Source organism: Hetaerina americana, unplaced genomic scaffold, assembly GCF_022747635.1.
Source record: "Hetaerina americana unplaced genomic scaffold, ioHetAmer1.1.p SCAF_39, whole genome shotgun sequence".
Lineage (NCBI taxonomy): Eukaryota > Metazoa > Arthropoda > Insecta > Odonata > Calopterygidae > Hetaerina > Hetaerina americana.
The window spans coordinates 657,315-680,182 of NW_027286974.1; the positions used below are offsets into that span (position 1 = coordinate 657,315).

The following is a 22,868-nucleotide window of genomic DNA, read 5'->3' on the forward strand; positions in this document are numbered from 1 at the left end:
GTTTTGTTTCTTTGGTACTGAGCCCCCAGCTTCTATGCACTTCTCTGACTGCCTTTTAGTTGCTGCCTTATAGTTTGCTATCCATGTGTCATCTTTGGACGTATATCATTGCACAAATTGTGTTGGTTTCCTCTAGAATTGGTCAAAATATTGCTGGGAAAATTGCTTGAAAAAGGCTTTTAACCATTATAGTACTCACCTTGCCCAGAGTTTTCCCATCCCTAATTCTCTGTGCAAGTCATTTTGCATATTTTCCTTGAATATCATCACTGCCTTAGCTATCTGATACACCTCCAATTGCCTAACATCAAACTCAATATTTAGCATCTCTGATGTTTTATGTTATGGTATCATTTTGCAGCCATCTTTCTCATCGGTTATTTCCAAGTGAATTGGACCATGTTTAAAATCAGCAGCCCCCTATTCAGCAGCTGAAATAAAAGGACCAGAGTCCTTATTCACTTTTGTTAACTTTAATTGAATTTACTTAAGAGTAGATACATTCAAATCAAAGAAATTTACTGGTAGAAGAAATTAAAGATTTCCAATTTTTACCAGAAACATAAATGACATGTACTCATACAATATTTGTAAACAAACTATTGGAGAAAACAATTTTGAAACTTGGCTTATAAGTAAAGACAAGTGCACCCAGGCAGGAATCATTAATGTTTCTCTGATATGAGTACCATCTCTATGTCAGGATGAGGACTTTTTTACTTGCCTCCTTATATCATGCCATTTCATACGCTTAAGAGATTTCTTGTTTTATTGTCCATATTTTCAATGAAAGTGACTGGATTCCTCTTTCATCATTGAAAATAACTCTCTCCTTATCAATAAACTATTTAAATCAAATTTGACAACAGGAAACTATATGTATTTTGTTACAATAGCACAAGAACAGATCTTTATAAAATATAAATCTGAAAATACACTGGATGAAGGTAAAAATCTCGTAGCAGTGCATGCATACTGAGGGGAAAGGTTACTTTCACATATCAAAGGGAGTGCTTCCTAAGGTCATTTTGTTTGTGATCTACAGGCATGTGTACATTAGTTATCAGCATACACTTGCTTGCCTACAACAGCTGCCAAGAGTAAACTGTCATGAGTGAGTCAGCTTATTAGAAAGGTTCACCCATTTTAACCTAATTTTAAGAATATTATGAAAACAAAAAACCATTTTGCATTACTATTCAGCTCTAAAAAATCCCTATTATTTTTAAATGTTACCATTAAAAATCCTTGAGCATTTTCTTACTTAAACCAGCATTTCTATCTTTATGGATTAAAAACAAACCATTTTCAAGGTGTAACCAGCTTTAAAAAAGGTTTTCCTGAAAAATCAGAACAATTGAGGAAATTCCAATGCTAGGGGTCTGCCATTAAAATACTCATTCATATTTTTAAAAAATTGAATGATTATGGATGAAGTGTAGAGATCTAGGTATGGTGTGAATCTAACCCCTGTGTAATGGTAAATTAGGACCTGGTAATCTTATATTGTCATTCTTTATGAGAGAATTTTGTCACTTATGCTATTTTTCTGTATGTACATGCACTGTAAGTGACCAGAATTGATCATTAACGCCAAGAAATTCTCCTTATTGCAGGTATACTTATTTTAAAATTTAAACAGTATTACTAAAGAATTGATAAAGTAGAGGTTTAAATAACTTTGCCCAAAGCCAATTTCAAATAATTTAATTTGTAACTCATTATATTACTTTCATGTTACTCATTTACAATAAGATTAAAAGGCAGAAAATTATTTCCATTCACCTTAGTTAGACTTATGCTTTAAGTTAAAATTTACTTAAAGTTGTTGAACTAAGCAGAAGTTGAAAATGGATACTTGTACAGCCAAATTACAGTTTTATGATACTAAAAATGATTTTGTATCAAACCTTGGCTTAATTTACATAAACCCAATGAAGTTGTCTTGTGATGTGTTCAGTAAAGCCGGCAAAATGATGCTAATTTCACTGACTTTAAAAGCATTGAACTGGTTTAGGGATTACCAAACAATAATATGTATGATGAAAAAGGATTATACTGAAAGGTTATATAACAATTAGGAATACCAATATCATGCCAGGGTTTTTATCTAAATTTATTTTACATGCCATCACCTTTTCTACTCAGTAAAATAATTCTTTAGAATATAGATTTCATGGATAGCAAAGGACATACTAAATTGAACAAATATGGAATGACATCAGAGAGCAATATAATTAACAAAAAATGAGTTTAAAAGAACTAATTTCAAGTACTTCATTGATTTTTAGGTTATGGGAAGTTTTGCTTGCATAGCATTGAGTAACATGTATAATAATGCAATTTCTCCTACAAAAATTATAGAAAATAGCAGTAATAAAAATATAATGAAATGTTTGAAGTTGTGATTTGGCCCAAAGGAAAAAGAATTTTTTTTACTATTATCACTCATCTTGAGAGTTTTAAAGAGGCAATGCAGCTTAATGTTACAAAATTGTCTCATTATTTATCCATTTCACAAAGTTAACAAACATTTTTTACATATAATATTCAGCAATTTCAAAATCTTCTCTGGTAGGGATAACATTTTAATCACCAAAACTAATCAGAGACATGAAGGGTAAAGTTATATCTGCCGCTACAATGAAGCAGTCTCACAATTATAGACTGATTACATCTGCTTTTAAAGGCACCAAGCACAGAAAAAAGGAAATTTCCTTTTTTTGCAAAGAAATTTAATGTTAGAAGATAAAATGGATATGTTCATCAAAATTTTAAAAATAATCCATATTTTTCAACGATGGATATTCATAGATGGCAAACTGTCATCATAAACAGCATCCAACTTTACCTATATCTTCTCGCATTTCTTCCCATCCCAAAAAAGCAAATTACTGAAGAATTCTGCTCTTTTTTCCATCTTAGCAAAAAACAGGAAACATGTGTTACTCCAATGGCTGTGAAATCAAAATTAGCCTTTAAATCAGTCTGAAATCTGTTAAGCCATTATTTGATTAATGGCAGTGCACGATGATAACATAAACTTTCCTCAGGAATACCCTTTGTCATCAATCACAGATACTTATTGAACCTCCTTTGGCAAAATATTCCTCCATGAAGAAATATTTCATTGATGGGATATTTCTCTGTGGTTGGACATGTGCCCTTTGAGGTACTGCTAACACCCGAATACCTCACAATTGTGCAGGCTTCACCCCAGTATTGATATATATATGACATTCCATATATTGCTTTTTTCAGATATTGATCTTTGGAAATTTGTTGTATTTGTAAGGCTTTTCCCCAGCAAGGGTCAACATATGATACTTAAGGTTTCGTTTCTCATGAAATTCTTTTAATATTTTTTAAAATGATATGTAATCTAGTACATACAAAGCTTCATGAGTTCTTACCTTGACATTTGTGGCTCAATTATGATTCTAGGATGGTTATAGAAGATCACTGGTCCAAGAAATGGTTGTTTGTGTGAAAAGGGATAGGAAAAAAGAGAGTAAGGTGGAATTACAGGGGTGAGAGAGTTTGTTTATTTGATTGAACAAGTTGGTAATGCATTCCATTGCATAAAATGAAGAGCATGACAACAAGTGCTTGACAATGACAAAAGTTTCGCTCTCTCACATTCTGCAGACCACCGATTTTCAACATCACAGTCACCCTCAGCAAACATCCCATAATCTAGACAATGTAATGTCCACAAAAATGTATACCATAAAAATCTCAAAGATAATAAAATCAACCATTTTACCCAACATCACATATTAAAGAAAAAATCCACACATCTGAAATAGGATTTAACCTTTGTATCACCAGGTTATATAACAATTAAGAATTCCAATACCTTGCCAGGTATTTATCCAAATTTATTTTACACACCATCTCCTCCTCAACATGTATAAAAATTCAATTTCTCCTACAAAAATTACAGAAACTAGCAGAAATAAAAATATCATGAAAATTTGTGATTTGGTCTGAAGCAAAATGAATTTTTTAATATTGCCACTCAACTTGAGAGCTTTAAAAAGGCAATGAAGCTTAATGTTAAAAAATTGTCCCATTATTTATCCATTTCACAAAGTTAACAAGCACTTTTTACATATCCTTTTTAAGTAATTTCAATATCTTTTCTGGTAGGGATAATAAATATTTTAATCACCATAACTTAACAGAGACATATGAAGGGTAAAGTTACAACTTCTGCATCAATGAAACAGTCTCACTATTGTAAACTGATTACATCTGCTTTAAAGAGACAAGACACAGAGAAAAGGAAATTTCCTTTTTTTGCAAAGAAATCTAATGTAAGAAGATAAACTGGACATGGTCATCGCAATTTTTCAAAATAATCCAAAATTGTTCAACTCAAATATCACATCTTTCTTACCCACCTTTTAGGTTGAAGCTGTTTCTCTGTGAAAACTAACTCGATGAAACATCAAATATAATGTAAGAAGTAAGTCTCAATCACCTAGTTTATATCATGAAAGCAAATTACAGCTTAGTAACCTGATTCATAAAAATAAATATGACAGGACAATGCCAATTGAATAAATATGTGTATATATATATATATATATTGCAGTTTACTGTTGCATGTAATATTAATACAGAGATGCAATTAATACATAAATTTATACCTATTTTATTTTTAAATTAAGGATAAAAGAATTAAGTATTTATAGGTTGAGTTCCTAATTCATATTTTTTTATAAAAATGAGTCCTCTTCCTTTTAGCTCCATTCACTGATATTCAGCCTAGGCAGTGTTTGCCCAGAAGGAACCCCTCCAAAGAAGAGGCTTTATCTAACTCTCCAAAATAGACCTCTGTCTTGGCAATAACTTTCTAGTTTGAGCTAAATTTTTTCCAGGTGAATGGCCACAATTCATAATGTAGTTCATGCAGTTGGGTGGTAACATTTCCAGATGAATGTGCTGGTGCATTATTGGTGTGAAAAAGCACCTTCTTCTTTGCCAAATGCAGCCATGTCTCCAATTTTTTTTAAAGCAGTTCAGTTACTCACTGTAGAGTTTCCCAGTAATCATTCTTCCTTTTTCTAAATAATCCACCAGGTTAATGCCTTTTGCATCCCAAAAACCATCCGGATGAATCCAGGTTTCATCAACATTCATAACTCAACACAAAAACACCTTTGGATCTTGCTTAAATTGATGTAAACTATGTTTCAAAGTTGACAGGTGGATCAGCTTATTGTACACCATTAGCAATTGCAGCACACATTAGGTTTACTGTTTTTTCTTCACCAACATATCATGTAAAATATTACTTGCCATTCCCAGTCGACACATCCATGGCCCCTGCTAATTTGCATACTTTCAATTGTTGATCAGTTAGAATCATGGCATGGACTTTTTGAATGATTTCCTTGGTAATCATATCCGACAGTTGTACTGGTAGCTTCTCATGAAAAACAGATGTCTTCCCACACTTCAATTTGTTCAACCAATATCTTTTTATGGCCATAGATGGCAAAATGTTACCATAAACAGCATCCAAATTTACTTGTATATCCTTGCATTTCTTTGCATTTCAAAAAAAGCAAATTACTGAAGAATACTGCTTTTTCCATCTTAGCAAAAATCAGGTTACATCTCTTTTTCAAAGAGCTGTGAAATCCAAATTAGCCTTTAAATCTGTTAAACCATCATTTGATTAATGGCTACACACAATGATAACATACACTTCCCTCAGGAATACCCTTTGTCATCAATCACAGATACTTATTGAACTATCTTTAACAATATTTTCTTCCATGAAGAAATATGTCATTGCTGGGATTTTTCTTTATAGTTGGAAATGTGCCCTTTGAGGTACTGCTAACACTTAAAGACCTCACAAATGTGCAGGCTTTGATTCCCCAGTATTGATTCACATATAACATTCCATGTATTGCTCTTTTCAGATATTGATCCTGAAAAATTTTTCGTATTTGCTAGGCTTTTCCCCAATAAGGGTCAACATATGATACTTAAGGGGTCGTTTCTCATGAAATTCTTTTAACTTTTTTTAGAACAATATGTAATCTTATATAAACAAAGCTTTATGAGGTCTTACCTCTATATTGTTGGCTCAATTGGGATTCTAGGATGGTAATAGAAGATCACTGGTCCAAGGAATTGTTGTTTGGTTGTAAAAAGATTGGATAAAAGAGAGGAAGGTGGAATAACAGGGGTAAGGGAGTTTGTTTATTTGATTGAACAAGTTAGTAATCCATTCCCTTGCATAAAATGAAGAGCATGACCACAAGTGCTTGACAATGACAAAATTTTTGCTGTCTCACTTTCTGCTGACCACCAATTTATAACGTTACAGTCACCCTTAGCAAACACCCCATAATCTATGCAATGTACTCCTCAAAAAGGTATAAAGATATACCCAAAAAATCTCAAAGAGAATAAAATAAACCATTTCACCCAGCATCACAATTTACAGAAAAAGCCACACATCTGATATAGGATTCAACCTTTGTATCACCTTTTTCCTGGGATCCCACAGACTGAAATCCTTTCTGAAAGATCTATTGCCTATTTCACTTTGCAACAATGGTACCTCATTTTTAAAGCCCCCATGTTCATCTCTCACCTATAGATGACCTGCCAATTAAAAAGCCTTATGATATCAACTGATCTGTTTGCCTACTCCCACCCTAAGAAATGTCCTCATAGTTTCTCTTCTTGCAACAAACCCCAATAAATACATGTCAGCTTAGTAGATCTAAACCTTTCTTCCCACAACCCCTTATTGCCTCATCATGTTGCTCCAATGCTAACCTTCTCTCAATAGAGCCTGGGACTGGTGAGTGGCATAGGGATGGGTTGGTGATTTTAGAAATGGATTGGTTAATTTGAAACATTAGTTAATGGGGCATTTGAAAGCTATGAAGGTGCATTTGGGGAAAAGGTTAAAGATGAATTATGTTTTGACAATAGCAAATGATCTTATTAAGATTAATCTATCAAGATTTATCTCTGCCTGGTACCTCATTTAGCCTTAACCCTTTGCGGTCCAACGTCGAGTCGGACTCGACAGTCTCAACGTAAGTATCTGGTCCAACGTCGAGTCAGGCTCGACAGAGCTGCGTGCGGCATTTATACGCCTTATCAGTATGGTTCTACCATCTGGTAATATTTGGTTGTACTTCTTAGACCTACTTAAACCTTTCCACGTGTCTTTCTTGGATGTAATACCTTTTAAGGATATGAATACAATGGAACACGTGATGTTCAATTTTGCATAGTTTACGATCGTAGCTGATGCAATTTAGCCATGGTTGACATTATTTTTCAGTGTTTTTCAACTAACTTTGGAGGTTTCTGCAAACTATCGGTTAGTTCTTTTGTAAAATTACCTAATTATTAGAATGTATTATTATTCCGTTCCAAATATTGCGCACATAATGCATAGTAAAGTCAGTTTTCTTTGTTTTTTATACCAGTGATTCATTTCTATGGATTTCATTTACAAGCTCTCTTCTTATTTTTAGTGGTTCAAAAATGGATGAAGATGAGATAAGAAAAGAAATTTATGCTGATAGTTGTGACGAAGATGACTATATGTGTGATGTTGATGACGAGTTTGCAGATTTGTCTAGTGAAGAAGATTGCAGCTTCGGGAATGATTTGGATTAAATTGTGACGTTAAACGCGTTGTTTCTTTGCTCAGTACTTGGAGCACATCATCTTCGGAGGCTGTTTCAAGGAAAGCAAAGGGAACTTGTCAGATTCAAGAGGTTGAGAAGCCAAGTGTCGTTGTGCACTATACAAAAAATATGGGTGCAGTGGACACTGCAGATCAATATACCTCTTCCTACTGCTTCCTTCGAAAGACTAAAGTGGTGGTGAAAGCTGTTTTTCTGGGGCATGGAGGTATCAATAATAAATGGGTATATCCTTTACCAGGAAAACTGCAAGATTCAAAATAAAAAACCTATAAGTCACCTAAGATTAAGAAGGCAGTTGTAGATGGAGCTAGTTGGCAACTTCAGCCAGGGAAATTCTGCAACCAAGAGAGGAAGAACTTCCGATTCAGACAAGGAGCGGAGACTAAATGGGAAGCTACATATAATTGTTCCGAATCCAGAGGGAAAGCACAAAGACTGTCTTGTGTGTTCGAAAAGAAATGTGCCGGGTGGAAGAAGGGAAACAATCTATATATGTGAAACTTGTGACCATAATCCTGGACTACATGTAGGAAATTGCTTCAAAAGATATAACACGCTTTAAGATTTTAAAGAATAAATTAAATCATTTGATGTGCTACACTATAATAAAGAGGAAACCCACATTAAAAAAATGCAAATCTGAACAATAAAATATACAACATTAGCATCTGACGTTTTATTTCTTTTTTTCTTAAAATAATTTGGACCAGACTGTTGGAATTCCGAAATAAATATTGGACAGCAAAGAGTTAAATAACTACTCTTAGTAAACCTTTAAGAACATATGATGCACTTGAATGGCTTTTCACTAGTGTGTTAACATGTGAGACTTAAGCTGACTGTTGAAAGTGAATTCTTTATCTCATATCCGGCACATATTTGGCTTTTCATCGGTATGTGTCAACATGTGAGTCTTTAAATGACACTTCTGGGTAAAAGTTTTTTGACATATCCTGCACTTGTATGGCCTTTCACCAGTGTGTATTAACATGTGAGTCTTTAGACCACTACTCTGGGTAAAAGTTCTTTCACATATCCTGCACTTGTAAGGCTTTTCGCCAGTGTGTGTCAAGATGTGTGACTTTAGATGGCTCTTGACAATAAATGTTTTTAGACACAAATGGCACTTGTATGGCTTGTCATCACTGTGTGTCAAAATGTGAGTCTTTAGAATACAATTCTTGGTAAAGGTATTGTGACATATCCTGCACTTATATGGCCTTTCACCAGTGTGTATTAACATGTGAGTCTTTAAATGACACTTCTGGGTAAAAGTTTTTTGACATATCCTGCACTTGTAAGGCTTTTCGCCAGTGTGTGTTAACATGTGAGTCTTTAGACTACTACTATGGGTAAAAGTTTTTTGACATATCCTGCACTTGTAAGGCTTTTCGCCAGTGTGTGTCAAGATGTGTGACTTTAGATGGCTTTTGACAGTAAATGCTTTTAGACACAACTGGCACTTGTGTGGCTTGTCACCAGTGTGTGTCAACATGTGAGTCTTTAAGGTAAAATTTCTGGTAAAGGTATTGTGACATATCCTGCACTTGTAAGGCCTGTCACCAGTGTGTGTCAACAAGTGCCTCTTTAAAGTACCAATACAAGTAAATACTTTAGAACAGATCTCACATATGTGTTCCCTTCTGTCAGTATGTGTCAACATGTGCTTCTTTAAATGTATCTTTCCAGCGAAACCTTTTAAACAAAATGCACATTGAAATGGTCTTTTCCGAGTATGTGTCAACATGTGGATTTTGAGTTTACTTAAATATGGAAAGTTTTTGGAGCAGAATTCACATTGGTGCTTCTTCTTAAGAGCATGCACCAATTTGATATGACTAGCAAGGTCAATTTTTCTCTTAAATGCCTCCAAACAAACATCACATCTGAATTGCATCATTTTCTTAAGGTGCTTATGCATTACATGATCTTTGAGAAGGTCCTTTTGTTCAAATACCTTGTAGCAAGTTGCACACATATAGCTTTGAGAGGCTGAAGCATCATCCCCTGCATTTACTTGTTTTTGGTGTTTATCTGAAAGATTTGAAGCATAAGGTAAAGTATATACTCATTAAAAAATAAATACTTCTGATGAAAAAATTGTTTTCACAAGTTTGAATATACTAATTAATGTAAAATTATAATTATAGATATGCATGTTCACATTGAATCACATATGTGTACATGAATTTGCATACTAACGTATGTCTAGTCTTTTCCTGTAGAAATTCATCACTCTATGTATACATTTTAGCAACATCAGCTGTGCTTCAATCCGAGGAACAAAGCATGTCATCAACTAATGCTGACCTGAATTAGGCTATCTAGCCATTTTGGTTTTACCTTCCTCAGTGGCAAGTGCTTTCCTTTCAAGGCTCTTTTGAGCCAGAGAAACCTAAAGAAGTTACAGGGAGCTAAATTCAGCCTTTCACACTAAGTTTAGATCTTACTTGGGGAAAAACATAAGATATTGAAAGTCAAAATGGTTGTTTTGGGTTATTTCATTTATAAGTCCTAAGCAATTAAATTTAAAATCAGAATAATCAAGCAAACAAAGAAATGGCTTGAAAACGCAGCAAGATTATTAAAAGATCTAGTCTGAGTAGCTTCTAAAATAATATTAAATATGTTATAAATAATTGCAAAAAAGGGATGACAATATTATCATCCTTTTTGCAATTTATCATACTGTTTTAAATGGTCTTTCAGATATTTTAAATAAAATTCTATAAAGTTAACTCAGTCTTTCCAAGATACATTAATGGTACTGCAAGGGTTAATCAACAATAGTTGTATTACACTAGAAAGTAGCAAAGGTGAAGTGATAGCACAGTCCTCAGCTCTAATTACCTTGTTCCTGCAACACCTCCCATTCCAGTCTTACTTCCATCTGAGGAATTTCAGTATCAAAATGTTCCTTAATGTTTACTTCCTCCTCGGAGGGCATACTTATTTCTGCATCCTCCAAATTATCCTGCAAGATCAAAGAAAAAAATAACAGATTTTCAGGATATCCATGAAAAATGTTTGAATAACAGGTTATTTGTAAAATTAAGATGAAAAAATTGTTAACTGGCATACATTAAATTGTTATAATAAATAATATTTTAGCTAATACCTCTTGAAAAAAATTTTTTCTTCAAATAATTTACTTGCATTGGTTAGGATGATAGGATTAATGAATACAGAGATAATCAGAGACTTTCTGTAAAGTTATCACTCTGTTCTGTTGAGAAACACAAGAGAAATAACTACATATGACTACAGGGTGAAAAACTCTTAAAACCACTTGTTTTAAAAAAATGATGAACAGAAATGACCCTTGAGACATAATATTTCTATGGCCTCTGTCCAATGGAACGGATTATAAGAATCCATCAAACAAGGCTGTATAGTTTGCAAACATGTAATAACTTCATATGCATTTTAATTTTGTTTAGGTAATTACCAGTTAGGTAGATTATGGATGGACATAAGTACCAAATAAATATTTTGGGACTGCTAACAAAACAAAATCCAGTGACATACTTTACATTAAGTCCCACTTCATCTCTGAGTACTTCTACCTCTACTTGATAAATGATTAGACTTCTGTTTATCCTATCCATTCTTATTTTCTGCATTTTACTCTAGTTCATCCCAATTCAACCTAACAAACGAGCTTTTGAAATCAAGTAGTATTATTCAGGGAAGGCAACCAACAGCCAAGGTCATTTGCACCATAGGGGATAGATAGGAAAGGTTGAAGGGTGGAGAGAAACCCAGCATCTGCATTAGCCAACTCATTATGAAAGGTGCCAATTGGTCTGCAGCTTAACGTCCCATCTGATGGATGCATACTCACTCAATTGCCCTCCACAAAGCACCTTAAATAGGGATTGAGATACCTCTGAAAAATATTCTACACTGCCAGGATTTGAACCCGCGCCCTCAGAGTGGGAAGCCAGTACATTAGCCCCCGCACCATCTTGATCCCCACTGTACTGTCATGTCTTTTTCTTCTTCTTTTCCAGAATCTTTCAATTCATCTATATCTGACTCTAATATAACTTTCCGAGCTATCAACATTCACCCCTAGAAATATAATTTTCACTCAGTCTGAATGAAACTTACCAACTATCAACAATAACTTTATCTCCAACTGTGGCCTCTGTTCACATGCAAAGTCCTTCATCTCCTTCTGACTCGTTCTGTAGCTTCTGTTTCAACAAGAAAACTCCTCTCCATTAAAAATACACCAACCAGCTACTTTACTGTCTCAGAAAAAGTGATTACCCTGAAAAACTGCCGAATACTAAAATTCTCAAACCTTCAACCCAATACACTTCTCTCTTTGAACCAAACTGCCTGAAAAGCCCTTACCTTATCATCACTTCTTTGACCAAATACCATAAAATTTAACAATCTTTGAACTTAGCCTTTACTTTAACTTCTGCCCTGCTCAGTACGTCAGTCAATTAAACATCACCCTTTCTCTCTTCTACATAAATAATACAATTTTACCAAAACCATCATGATCCTTATCTATCCCATCCTTAATCAACCTGCTTCCCACTACCAATTTTTGAAGACCACTTCTCTGTTAAGGTGATTAAAAACCTTAAAAAACTGTCAAGCAACAGACAGATAGAGTGCTCCTGTCATTAAAGGCCTTTCAGCCTAACCAATGCATCGAATACCTGGCTACAAATAATAAATTTTGTTTCATGGAAAGAACAAATAATATGATTTCTATGTAGAGATGCTAAGTCATCCCAGCAAACACCTAGCATGTCTACAATTCTGGCTTACCTGAACAGTCATTACTTTGCACAAGCTGTCTATTTCCTGTTCTGAAAATTAAATCCTGCCATAACTTTCACACTAACCTAATACATATAATGCTACATAATAGCCATTATCTATCCTAACGCTTCTATTCGGTATAGAATCCTGGGCATATCTTATCTCTTCTTAAAAAACTGACAAATCACTTCTACATTTACCTATTTGAATACACCACCTTTATCATGAGCAGTAACTCAATGCTTTTGTCATTTTCATTTGAATAGAGTTGCATATGCAGACCATTGCAATCATCTTATACAACAAAAGCAGTAGTCTTGTTTATATACACTAATACCATTAAGTAAATACCATGATATTTACAGCAAATTTACAGTAGATACAGATTGCTGGTTGGCGCACAATAACTGATGTCCTGCTGCTTCCACAACTTGGAGAGCACTGAAACTGGTTTGAAGCATAGCTTAGAGACCATCCTTCTTACCAACAGTGACTTAAATCCACTCTATTCAATAGGAGTGGCATGGGAAATGTGATTGCATTACTTTTGGAATAAACCCTGTATATATATATGGGAGAGCATTTAAAGAATTCTGACTCATTCTGCTTCTTATTGACCGAGGGTATTATGGTTATAAGTTTGACCCTATACACAAAATCTGGCAGACAAAATTTATCTTACGTGATCTTTGCCCAATCAGTCTGAGAAAATTGAAATGTTCATTACATTTGTCGATGATAACACCACTTTGAAACTGAAAAGAAAATTTGATCTAAAGTGTAGATTGATAATTATGCTCCTGAAATGAATAGATGCAATCACCAAATGGCTTGAATCTTCATTGTCCAACCAATGACTGTCACCTTCCTGCATTGATGAGCCAGTATCAATTTTCAGATGAACAGAGCATCCACTGGTAGTGTCAATTTCTTCTTTGACAATGATCATGTCATCTTGGACATCCACCTCACTACCGTCAACAGCATTACTGGCGATGGTCTCATCTTCAATCTCTTTCTTGATCTCACCAGGAAACTAATTCAAAGCACATTATTAAACATCATTATTCAATAATGGTATTTTATTAACATTTCAAAATAAGTGATTCAGAGCAAAAAATCTTTTTGGTCAAACTTTGTTATGTAAGTCTTGCTCGAAAATAATTTTGGAATCCATTATTTCATTAAACAGAAAATGATTATGACTTTAGGTGCTTAAATTGCATGCATCCACCTTCATTCAATGGAATAAACATTATCATATTATGGTTCACCATTTCAGTGTAGGTGTTTGAAAGGCCAGAGCCATTGATACCTATTGCACTTCTTCTCCATGCTTAAGAAAAAAAAACTTAAACTTTCAAGACACTACAATATTAATTTGCAAAATAGAATTGGTTATTATTGCAATGGATAACAGCTCAATTCACTCACCTCAATATTCACTTCATTGCAATCATTCATGGCCATAAAATGCATTCCATGGACTGGTGAATATGGGTTCTTCATCTCAACTGATGCTGTTCCCACGGAATGTACAGCAGATTCCACGGTACTACTTGAAGCCCACACTTTGTCTGATGTACCATCAACCATATGCTCTCTAGGATTATTATTGTCTTGGGTCAGGACATCACTCACCTCCTTATAAACAATAAAAACAGTAATCAAATTCAGTTGGTTTGGTAGGTGATGGTAGCATTCACCCAATACTAAGTCCTTCATGGCATTATGTTAAATTCACCTATTACCGTGGACCCCATTAAGAAGTATAAGGGAATCAAACCCAATCCCGCTGTTTAAAGTGTGTGAAAATGTCAAATAAGAATGGTTTTTGAATCATTTGAATTATTTTATACATAGATATGACAGGGCGTAATGAAAGGATGTTCAAAAAAATGATCGCATTTACTTTGACATGGAGTGCAGGTATGAAATGTGCGGGAACATGGTAATTGAAGATGCAATATGATTGAAATAAAAGATAGGATGCTTTTGCATATGTCGGTTTGGGAGTGGTGAAATAAACAGTAATTTAAACAAAATCACTTTTCCAAGCTTTCCAATGAAATATATTCTTTTGGGGCAAGATATAATTTTGTTACATCTTTCAAATTAATGGATGCAACTGACCTCTTGTCGATTAGTTAACCAGCCGTCCGTCACAGGATTGAACCCCTTTTGGATACGATTGTAGAAAACAAACAGACACTCTGCACATCGATGCTTAAATAGCCGGAATTCCGTAAGCTTCTCGATGCAGGTCGAACAAATCAACCAGGGATAATTTGCATCCTCCACAACCTGATAAAATACATCCAATCAATATTTTGACATTATAATGCTGAAATCTTCTCCTGTCTACTAATCACTATAGTTTTCCCCAATACCTTACGTATTCCAAGAACTAATTGCATTTAAGTACAACGAAGATCTTCAAAAAATATTTTAGAAAGGACATCACACATACAATTCACTTACTTTTACATTTATCAAATCCTCTATAGTGTTTTCCAACATAAATTCCGATTTATTATTCTTATCGAAAATGTTTATCAGAACCCCACCACTGTTTAAACACAATCTGCATACCACAAAATCAATTTTATCACACATTATGAACGTTTAAGATTACGGCGGATGATTGACCGGACAATATAACGTTAAATATATAAACATCAGTCAAAAATTACGTGAAATAGTTCGATTATTCACACAATACAACATCAGAAATGCTTCGACAACTTGAGATTGGCATTTCATTCTTCTTCTTTTTTCTTCAACACAGCAGTTCATGTGCAAGAGCCAAAGGGTCGATAAAAATGACCGACTCTTTGGAGAAAGAGGATCACAATTCCTCACATTACACAATTTGACGAATCCCACCCGGTGAATCACGTCTAATCCAGTAAGAGATGAATAAAAGGCGGAATAGGTGTTTTTCTAAATAGATTTGAGCAGGATGGAGTGTCACAGGAATCGGACAGGGATTTACTGAAGAACCTTACGGTAAATATATGATAACATCGTTCCCAATTTACTTGAATTACTGTTCAAAAATTGATAAAAAAAACCTTTGTAAACAAAAAAACTTCCCAGCTGGGCACATGCGTTTGGTTCTTCATCTGTTCATTTTTTTTCTGCGGTATTTATTGTAAATCAAAGGAATGGTACGAGTATAGTTGATCTGAATCTGGGTCAGAACATATGAACATATTTGGGAATTATTAGACGTATCACGAAACGTTGACACTTAAAATTACCTTAAGATTATTTTGAGATCTTAATTATCTGATTAACCATGACAAACAACGTTCAATGTTAACTTGACATCGATTCAGATCGTCAGACAAAGATTCAGTTCGTCAAAGTCCGGTTCCTACGGGTTGAAGATTTATTTTGATGTTTATTCAGGAATGAACAGAATGAAGAGACGGGAGCATGGAACTTGTAATATTTTTAATACACTATATGTCTACAACGCACAATAACTTTCGCATGTATAAATACTGGGTTATTCTTACATTTAGCAATCATCACCAAAACGTATTTGAATCTATTGATCCAGGTCTTTCAAATGAATGATCGGAACATATTAGACCTTTTTAGTTTTTTCGATTTGTATATAATACCAAAGAATGCCGGTCATTCTTCACCAACTAATAAAATGATATAAAACGGAATTATTTTTCCTCCCCTTAATTACTTGATTACATTGAAATACCCAGACATATATCTGATCGGATTAAGATCATTTTTTCCATATCACTCAATTCCATTGAAGAGTGTGACAGATGAAGAACGGAATGCAAGTGTCCAGCTGTTGAGTTGTTTACTTTGAGTTATCGCCTGTTTTAATAAACTTTAGTTCTATTTCAAGTAAACTGTGACATATTGCAGAATTATTTTTGGTAACATTGTAAAATAAATTATTCGGAATAGTCTAAAACTTTCTTAATGTGCGGTAAAGCCGAATTTGAAGTGTGCAGATTGTGTTGAAACAGTCGTGGACTGTTGATCAATGTTTTCGGCGAGAATATTAAATTACAAATCATGCTGCAAAAGACTATAGAAGATTTAATAGATTTCAAAGTAAGTTTAGTTGTCTGTGTTCAGTGCTTAGTATGTTATGTGCGTAAAAAATCTTATACGAGATAGAAGTTCGTTTGTATGTCGCGTACACTATTTCGTAAAATAATGGTGATATTAAGACCAGAAGATTTAGTGCGTTATTTGGTAAATATCTGTTTATGAAATATTTAATCAGGTTGTGCAGGATGAAATTCATCCCTGGTTGGTGTGTTCTTTCTGCATGGAGTTACTGACTGAATACCGGCTATTTAAGCGTCAATATGGGGAGTGTTTGTCTGTTTTCTATGATCGCATGAAAAAGGGGTGCAATTTTAAGACGAAGGAGGGGATAACCAATCGAGAGGAGGTCAGTTGTATTTATTAAATTGAACTGTATCAACAACGAATACTGTATTCCTCTGCGAAAACGAATCTGCGGGAAAAGAATTTTGTCATCACCAAGGTCATGATCAATGCCAGTTATTGTTAAGTGTTGCGAAGATACCCAATCCTAAAAAGGGGTAAAATCAAAGTTTCTAAATTTTATATTCTAGGAAAATTTGTAACAAGAGATAACTTTCCTCGTTTTAAAAAAGTTAAAAAAAACGGACATGTATTCTATAATATTAATTCATTAAATTGAACAATATCAAAAACGAATACAGCTTTGAGCTAGAGGGAATCTTTTATTGCATATTCTCTGGAATGGATTTGGAAATGTTTTCTTGAATATAATAAGTAATCTTACTGATAATCTTCTGAGTCACCTGGAATAACTTTTCCTTGTATTCAAATACATTTTTTGGTTTTGGTTAGTCATTGCCAAGTTTGTTGATGACTATCCGCTGTCTCTCTCCTGCAGAACTCAATTTCTTTCTCCCTACAGGCATTAGTTGCGCATAAACCATAGTCTCCCTTGTCATCACCATCTCTTCCATTGCACAGTATTGCATATTTCTCTGCAGTCACTATCAAGGGTTTCCCTGAGTGAAACATACCCTATTATGTCTTCTATGTGATGGTATATTATGTCAATTTATTCCTCATGATTGCTCAGAGGCATTAAGACCTGATCAATAATCAAGTCTGTCAGTTCTGTGTACTTCTACCAATGGTATTCTATCTTTTGCTAGGTCTATGTTGATTAGGCTTATATTTACTTTTTCAAATCATAATTTGGCCACCCTGATATTTAATTTTGCATATTTGGTGGGGTCAATGTCCATCAATGACATTCCCTCATACTAAAGGTTTTTCCAATGAATTGAGAAGGGTTTTATTAAATGTTATCAAGGCAGGATGTTTCTTTGCTTTTTAAATGGGATTAAGAAGAAATATAAGTGGTAGATTGAGGTGTGATCCTCAGGTGATAGATATTGAATCGCCAACTGGGAGACTTCAATTGGATTTGTACACACACCACTATAGTCACTCTATACCATGGACTTCAGCATTTTCAATCTTATTTTGTTACCAGATGTAATCCTGAAAAATCATTGTTGGCACAGTGAATAATTTTTTTACTCCCAATTATTAATACACTTGTAATGGCTGAATTTCACATAATGACATGTGAGGGTTAACATTCGGTGAACTATAACATTATCATCTGCCAAGTGGAGGTTCCCATTGATTGCTGTGTTAATGCTTTATAATAAGGAGATTGATGCCCTGAGCAATGACAACAAAGGTGCATAGAGGCTAGGAGAGGATATGGTTTGTGGTAGGTCATGCAAATTATGGGCTTTGAGTAATGCTGCAGCATCTCATATCATTTGGCGTGATCAAGTTTTTTACTGCTGTTTCTAGTGTTTGCTTAACTGGAAAGATGTATTGTCCTGATGCTTTTATTTGTAAATGTTTATCATCTGCCATTATGATATTATAACCTGTTTATGCTTTCCATTAGTTGCCCACTGAGAATCAGAAAGACTTGGATAAGGATGCATTCGAATTTGACACTGTTGGCAGTAGTGCCATGAATGTCCAAGATGACTTGTTTATTGTAAAAGAAGGGGCTGACACTTTTAGTGGATGCTCTTTTCCTCCAGAAAGGGATGTAGAACTGCCAATGGTTGCATGCATTCAGGAAGGTGAAAATCATTGGTGCAGTAATGTAGAAGCAAAGAATTTGATGAGTGTCTATATATAATGTTGTGTGTGTATGTATAACAATGTGTACACAATTAACCATCTGGATATGTAATGTAGCCTATTTAAGGTAAAACTTTCCTTGCAACAATTTCAGAGTGTAAAAATCATTCGCATTGATTGGGATTTGAACCCAGATCCCTCAATATCCGGTAGAGTTCTTTAGCCCCTTAAGCTACTGAGGCGTCCTCTTAAACTCTGAAATTTTGGGGCTTTTAAAGGAACTAGATGTTGTTTTGAATTATGGTGCATACAATGTCACAAGCATTGGTATTTATGCACAACGTGCCACATCCCACAAGGTTAAAGCCAACTTTAAACACTTATGGCATTTATACATTGACAAATTTCAACGACACTGGGAGAGATGCCACTACAATCTGAAATTGTTGCATTGAAATGCAGATTAGCAGATGACTCTGTTAAAAGTTACTTTTGTGGCATCTCCTTCAGTTTCTTTGGAATAAAATTTCCTGTTTATTTTCTTGAAACCCCCCTTTTATCTTGATGGTTGCACTTGATTGTTTGTTATGCTTTCATTCCTCTGTATGTTTTTGACCATTAGGCAATTCAATTCCCATTCTCCTTTTTGTAGAAGTTGTTAGGAGAATATTTACACTTTCGTTAGTCATTATTGTTCTATGAAAACACATCTCTCTGTAATGAGATCTCACTCTATCTGTAATGTTTGTCTTTCAGGACCTATTGTAAGATAGAGATGTTTCATTATCCTTTAATAAGGAAGTGGATATTAAGGAAGACTGTCATTTTGAAATTTCTCAGGAACCATTGGAAGATGGAGATGTTTCATTATCCTTTAATGAGGAAGTGGATATTAAGGAAAACCTTCATTTTGACATTCCTCAAGAGGATAAATGCCTGGGAATGGATCTGTTGCAGGAACAAGGTAAGGTCTCATGCCTATTAGTTTTTCACTTTTCTTTAGGCAAGACCCTTTCATTGCCCTCAGTGTTTCCTATTCAGTGAGATAGAACTGTTATTGGGTATACCAACAGTATGTGTCAAAACCAAATTTCAAGGAACTTGTTAATGTTCCTTATTTGTAAAAGCCAAAGCAATGTCTTTGATAACACTTTATTCTCTTTTTTAACATTTTGTGCAATATAAGTCAAGTTTATTTTTCACGATGTAGTCTGCATGCATGCCAATTGGCAAATTCTGTGGACTAATGCCATTGGATGAGGACCATCCATCAATCCTGCTTCCTTTGGGTTTATCCTTACAGTCCACTTTCTCTCCACAAATAGCACTTTCTATTATGTTTTTTTTTCTGTCCATTCCACCTTCTTTTCCAAACCTTCATTTCAAAAGCAATCAACTCTTGTTTCTCCTCTTGTTTCAATGACTATGTTTCCAAGCAACACAGAGCCAGAGCTTAATGATCCATTCAACAAAATTTAAAAGGTTTCTATTCCTTATTACATTCATTCCCTACCACATACCCTAGGTTAGTACCAGGGGATTTCATGAATCAGGGAGACAGATCAATCCTTAGAGATCTCTAGCCTTACCTCAAACATGATAGTTCCTTCTTTATTCTTTTTCCTAAATGCTTCTTGTTAACTTTCAAATGCCCTACCAACTTATCAAACCTCAAATCAAACAATCCCATCCTTAACATCTCAACCTCTTATAATAATAACTCCCATTCCCTGCAATAAAATCAAATGTAAAATATTTGTTTTAAAAACCAGAATCTCACCCATATCCCATACAGTTTTTAACTCTCTCACCATTTCCCTCCTCATCATGACCTCCAATAATGTAGTTTATCTTCTGAATCACCAACTTTGCCATTCCCTCTAATATTGGACAGTGTGTCACATCCCTCAATATTTGAATTAATAATCATGTCCGGCCTCATGCAAAGTATTTACACTGATTGAGATGTTCCTGAACCCATATTTTACTCTTCGTACATACGCAACTGAACAATTTAGAGCAATGCTTATATTGTAACAGTTGCTATCCATATCCAACCAAATGGTCCATTCCTTACTACCAGTCCATAAAAAGATATAGTCTGTAATTACCCAGACCATTGAGATATTTTTCTTTCAAACCTATGCTGTCCTTTTCAAAAGGACCTCTCTCCATCAAATCCTCAGATTTATACAGAATAATAAGTTTTCCATACATAATCATTACTTCTGGAAACAAAAGTTAAATGGTGTTTTTTTTTCAATTTTGCAGATCATTCACAAATGATAATCCCCTCTATCCCCAACACCTTACATGTTATTCCCATCCTTCTAGAAACCCATCATCCAATTTTTACTTTTCCATATCATACCAAACCTATCCTTTCCATCCAGCATCCTCAGTCTCTTCTGTTAAAATAATTTCCTTAGTTCCTTCCGTCCCTTCCTTAAAAAAGTTTCTTGCAACTTTTCTTCATGTACAAGGTCAGTTCAATAAGTACCCATGTTAGAAATGAAGAAACCACATTTCAAACAATTTTTTTTATTTTTCAACATTGTCCCCTTTTAAAAATATATAATTCTCCCAACAATGGGGCAAATTTTTTAACCCCTCCAAAAAAGTAGGATTTGTCAACATCTCCAAAATATGCCTATGTCTCAGCGATAACTTTCTCATTTGAGCTGAATTTTTCTCTCTCAAGGCATTTCTTCATGTTAAGAAATATAAAGAAGGCACATGTAGCCAGATCAGGTAAATAAGAGGGATTTGCCAGGAGTTCATAATGTAGCTCATGCAGTTTGGTGGCGACAACTCCAGATCAGCTTGTTGTCCACAATGGGCAAATGCAGCAACCATTGGGCCAACAATTTTTTCATCCCCTTCTTATCATGTGAAGTATTGCCATTCTGGTTGACACACCCATGATGCCTGCTATTTTGTGCACCATGAGAAACCATGGTGTAGACTTGCTTGAGGGACCATGTCTGCTGGATGTCCTGGTCACTTCTCATCAAAAACAGATATTTGTCCACATTAAAATTCATTCAACTGATATTTAACTGTGATCATGGTTGGCAAAATTTACCCATAAACAGCAACCAACTTTGCTTTTATCTCCTTGCATTTCAACGAATCAAAAAACAAAAAGTGAACTACTGAGTAATACCACTCTTTTTCCATCTCAGCAAAAATCACGAAGCATGTCTTTCTCAAATTGCTGCCATATCCAAACTAACCTTTAAATCATTCTGAAATTTATTTCCCGTCATTTGATAAATGGCAGCACACAGTAAAAACATATACTTCCCTCAGAAATGTCCTTTGTTGTAAAACACGGGTACTTACTGAACTGCTCTCATTTAGGAGAGTTATATATTTACCTATTTGTATGTGGCTAAGCAGTAAATACATACATATAATTATATACATACAGTATGCATGCATATATATAGTATATTTAAACATGCAGCTAAGTGGTTAAGAGGTTAATCTATAAACTGTAATCAACTTAAAGGTTTGTATGCTAGCAAGCAGTAGATTTCACCCAGTACTAAGCCCGACTATGGAATTCACCAACACATCAGGGTAAAGGAGCCGGTCCCTATCCCTGTTCCAGAGAAAAGACTTGGCAAGCCAAGAAAAAATTACAGTTATTTAATAGAATAGCAATCTGTATGCTCCATAAAATATGCCATTGCCAAAACTAGGGAATGACATTACCCTAAGTTCACTGACATATGTGTTGCCATATCAATTGTTATTGATTTATTGTTTGCTTTTGATTAATAGCAGCAGCATGAAAGTTGTATTTTGACCTTTTAAAGAATTTTTTTGCTTAATGATATATTTATTATTTTGTTTAAGTTAAGGGTTGGCTCTTATTTCCTACTAAAAGTTCCTGTAAAAAATATATTTTTTTGAAAAATAAATATTCTAAATTAACACTTTTGGAAAAGTTTTGCAAGACAACATGGAACCTCTTTTTTTAGATAATTCTTTTTCATCATTTTTTGCTAAACAAAAAGTAATCAAAATAATAAGTGTCCCATATATTTCATTGGGAAATCAGGTGCCACAGGATAAGGATATGTCCCCTTAATAATACTGCGCCAATAATTAGGTTCACATGATTAAATATAAGGCTTGGTATTAGGTGAATTAAAAGCTTCACTAACTAAATTGACCATTTTTTTCATTAAATAATTGGTCATGACTGAACTC

General features: G+C 34.4%; 2 protein-coding genes across 2 annotated transcripts in view; both read right to left on the minus strand.

The window, feature by feature from the left end:
- LOC139691703 (uncharacterized) overlaps nucleotides 1-13,953 on the minus strand; it is an 88,225-nt gene extending 74,272 nt beyond the window's left edge. Inside the window, exons 1-2 of the mRNA XM_071589551.1 lie at nucleotides 13,917-13,953; nucleotides 13,306-13,518 (exon numbers count right to left, since the gene is read on the minus strand). Coding sequence (XP_071445652.1) covers nucleotides 13,306-13,518; nucleotides 13,917-13,952 — 249 coding nt within the window. The 5' untranslated portion in view covers nucleotide 13,953. The remainder of the gene's footprint in view (nucleotides 1-13,305; nucleotides 13,519-13,916) is intronic.
- LOC139691665 (zinc finger protein 121-like) lies at nucleotides 8,463-9,268 on the minus strand. The gene is made up of 2 exons (XM_071589509.1): nucleotides 9,013-9,268; nucleotides 8,463-8,937 (listed from the first exon to the last, which is right to left on the minus strand). The coding sequence occupies exons 1-2, from the start codon at nucleotides 9,190-9,192 to the stop codon at nucleotides 8,560-8,562; spliced, it is 558 nt and encodes a 185-aa protein (XP_071445610.1). The 5' UTR covers nucleotides 9,193-9,268; the 3' UTR covers nucleotides 8,463-8,559.
- Nucleotides 13,954-22,868: the final 8,915 nt, after the last annotated feature.

Bases quoted from the DNA above. Each gene is read 5' to 3' on its own strand.
- LOC139691665 (XM_071589509.1), bottom strand. From the start codon at position 9,192: ATGTTGACACACACTGGTGACAAGCCACACAAGTGCCAGTTGTGTCTA. The intron at 8,938-9,012 runs ACTGGCGAAAAG...AAGACTCACATG, and splicing joins AGACTCACATGTTAACACAC to TTAATACACACTGGTGAAAG.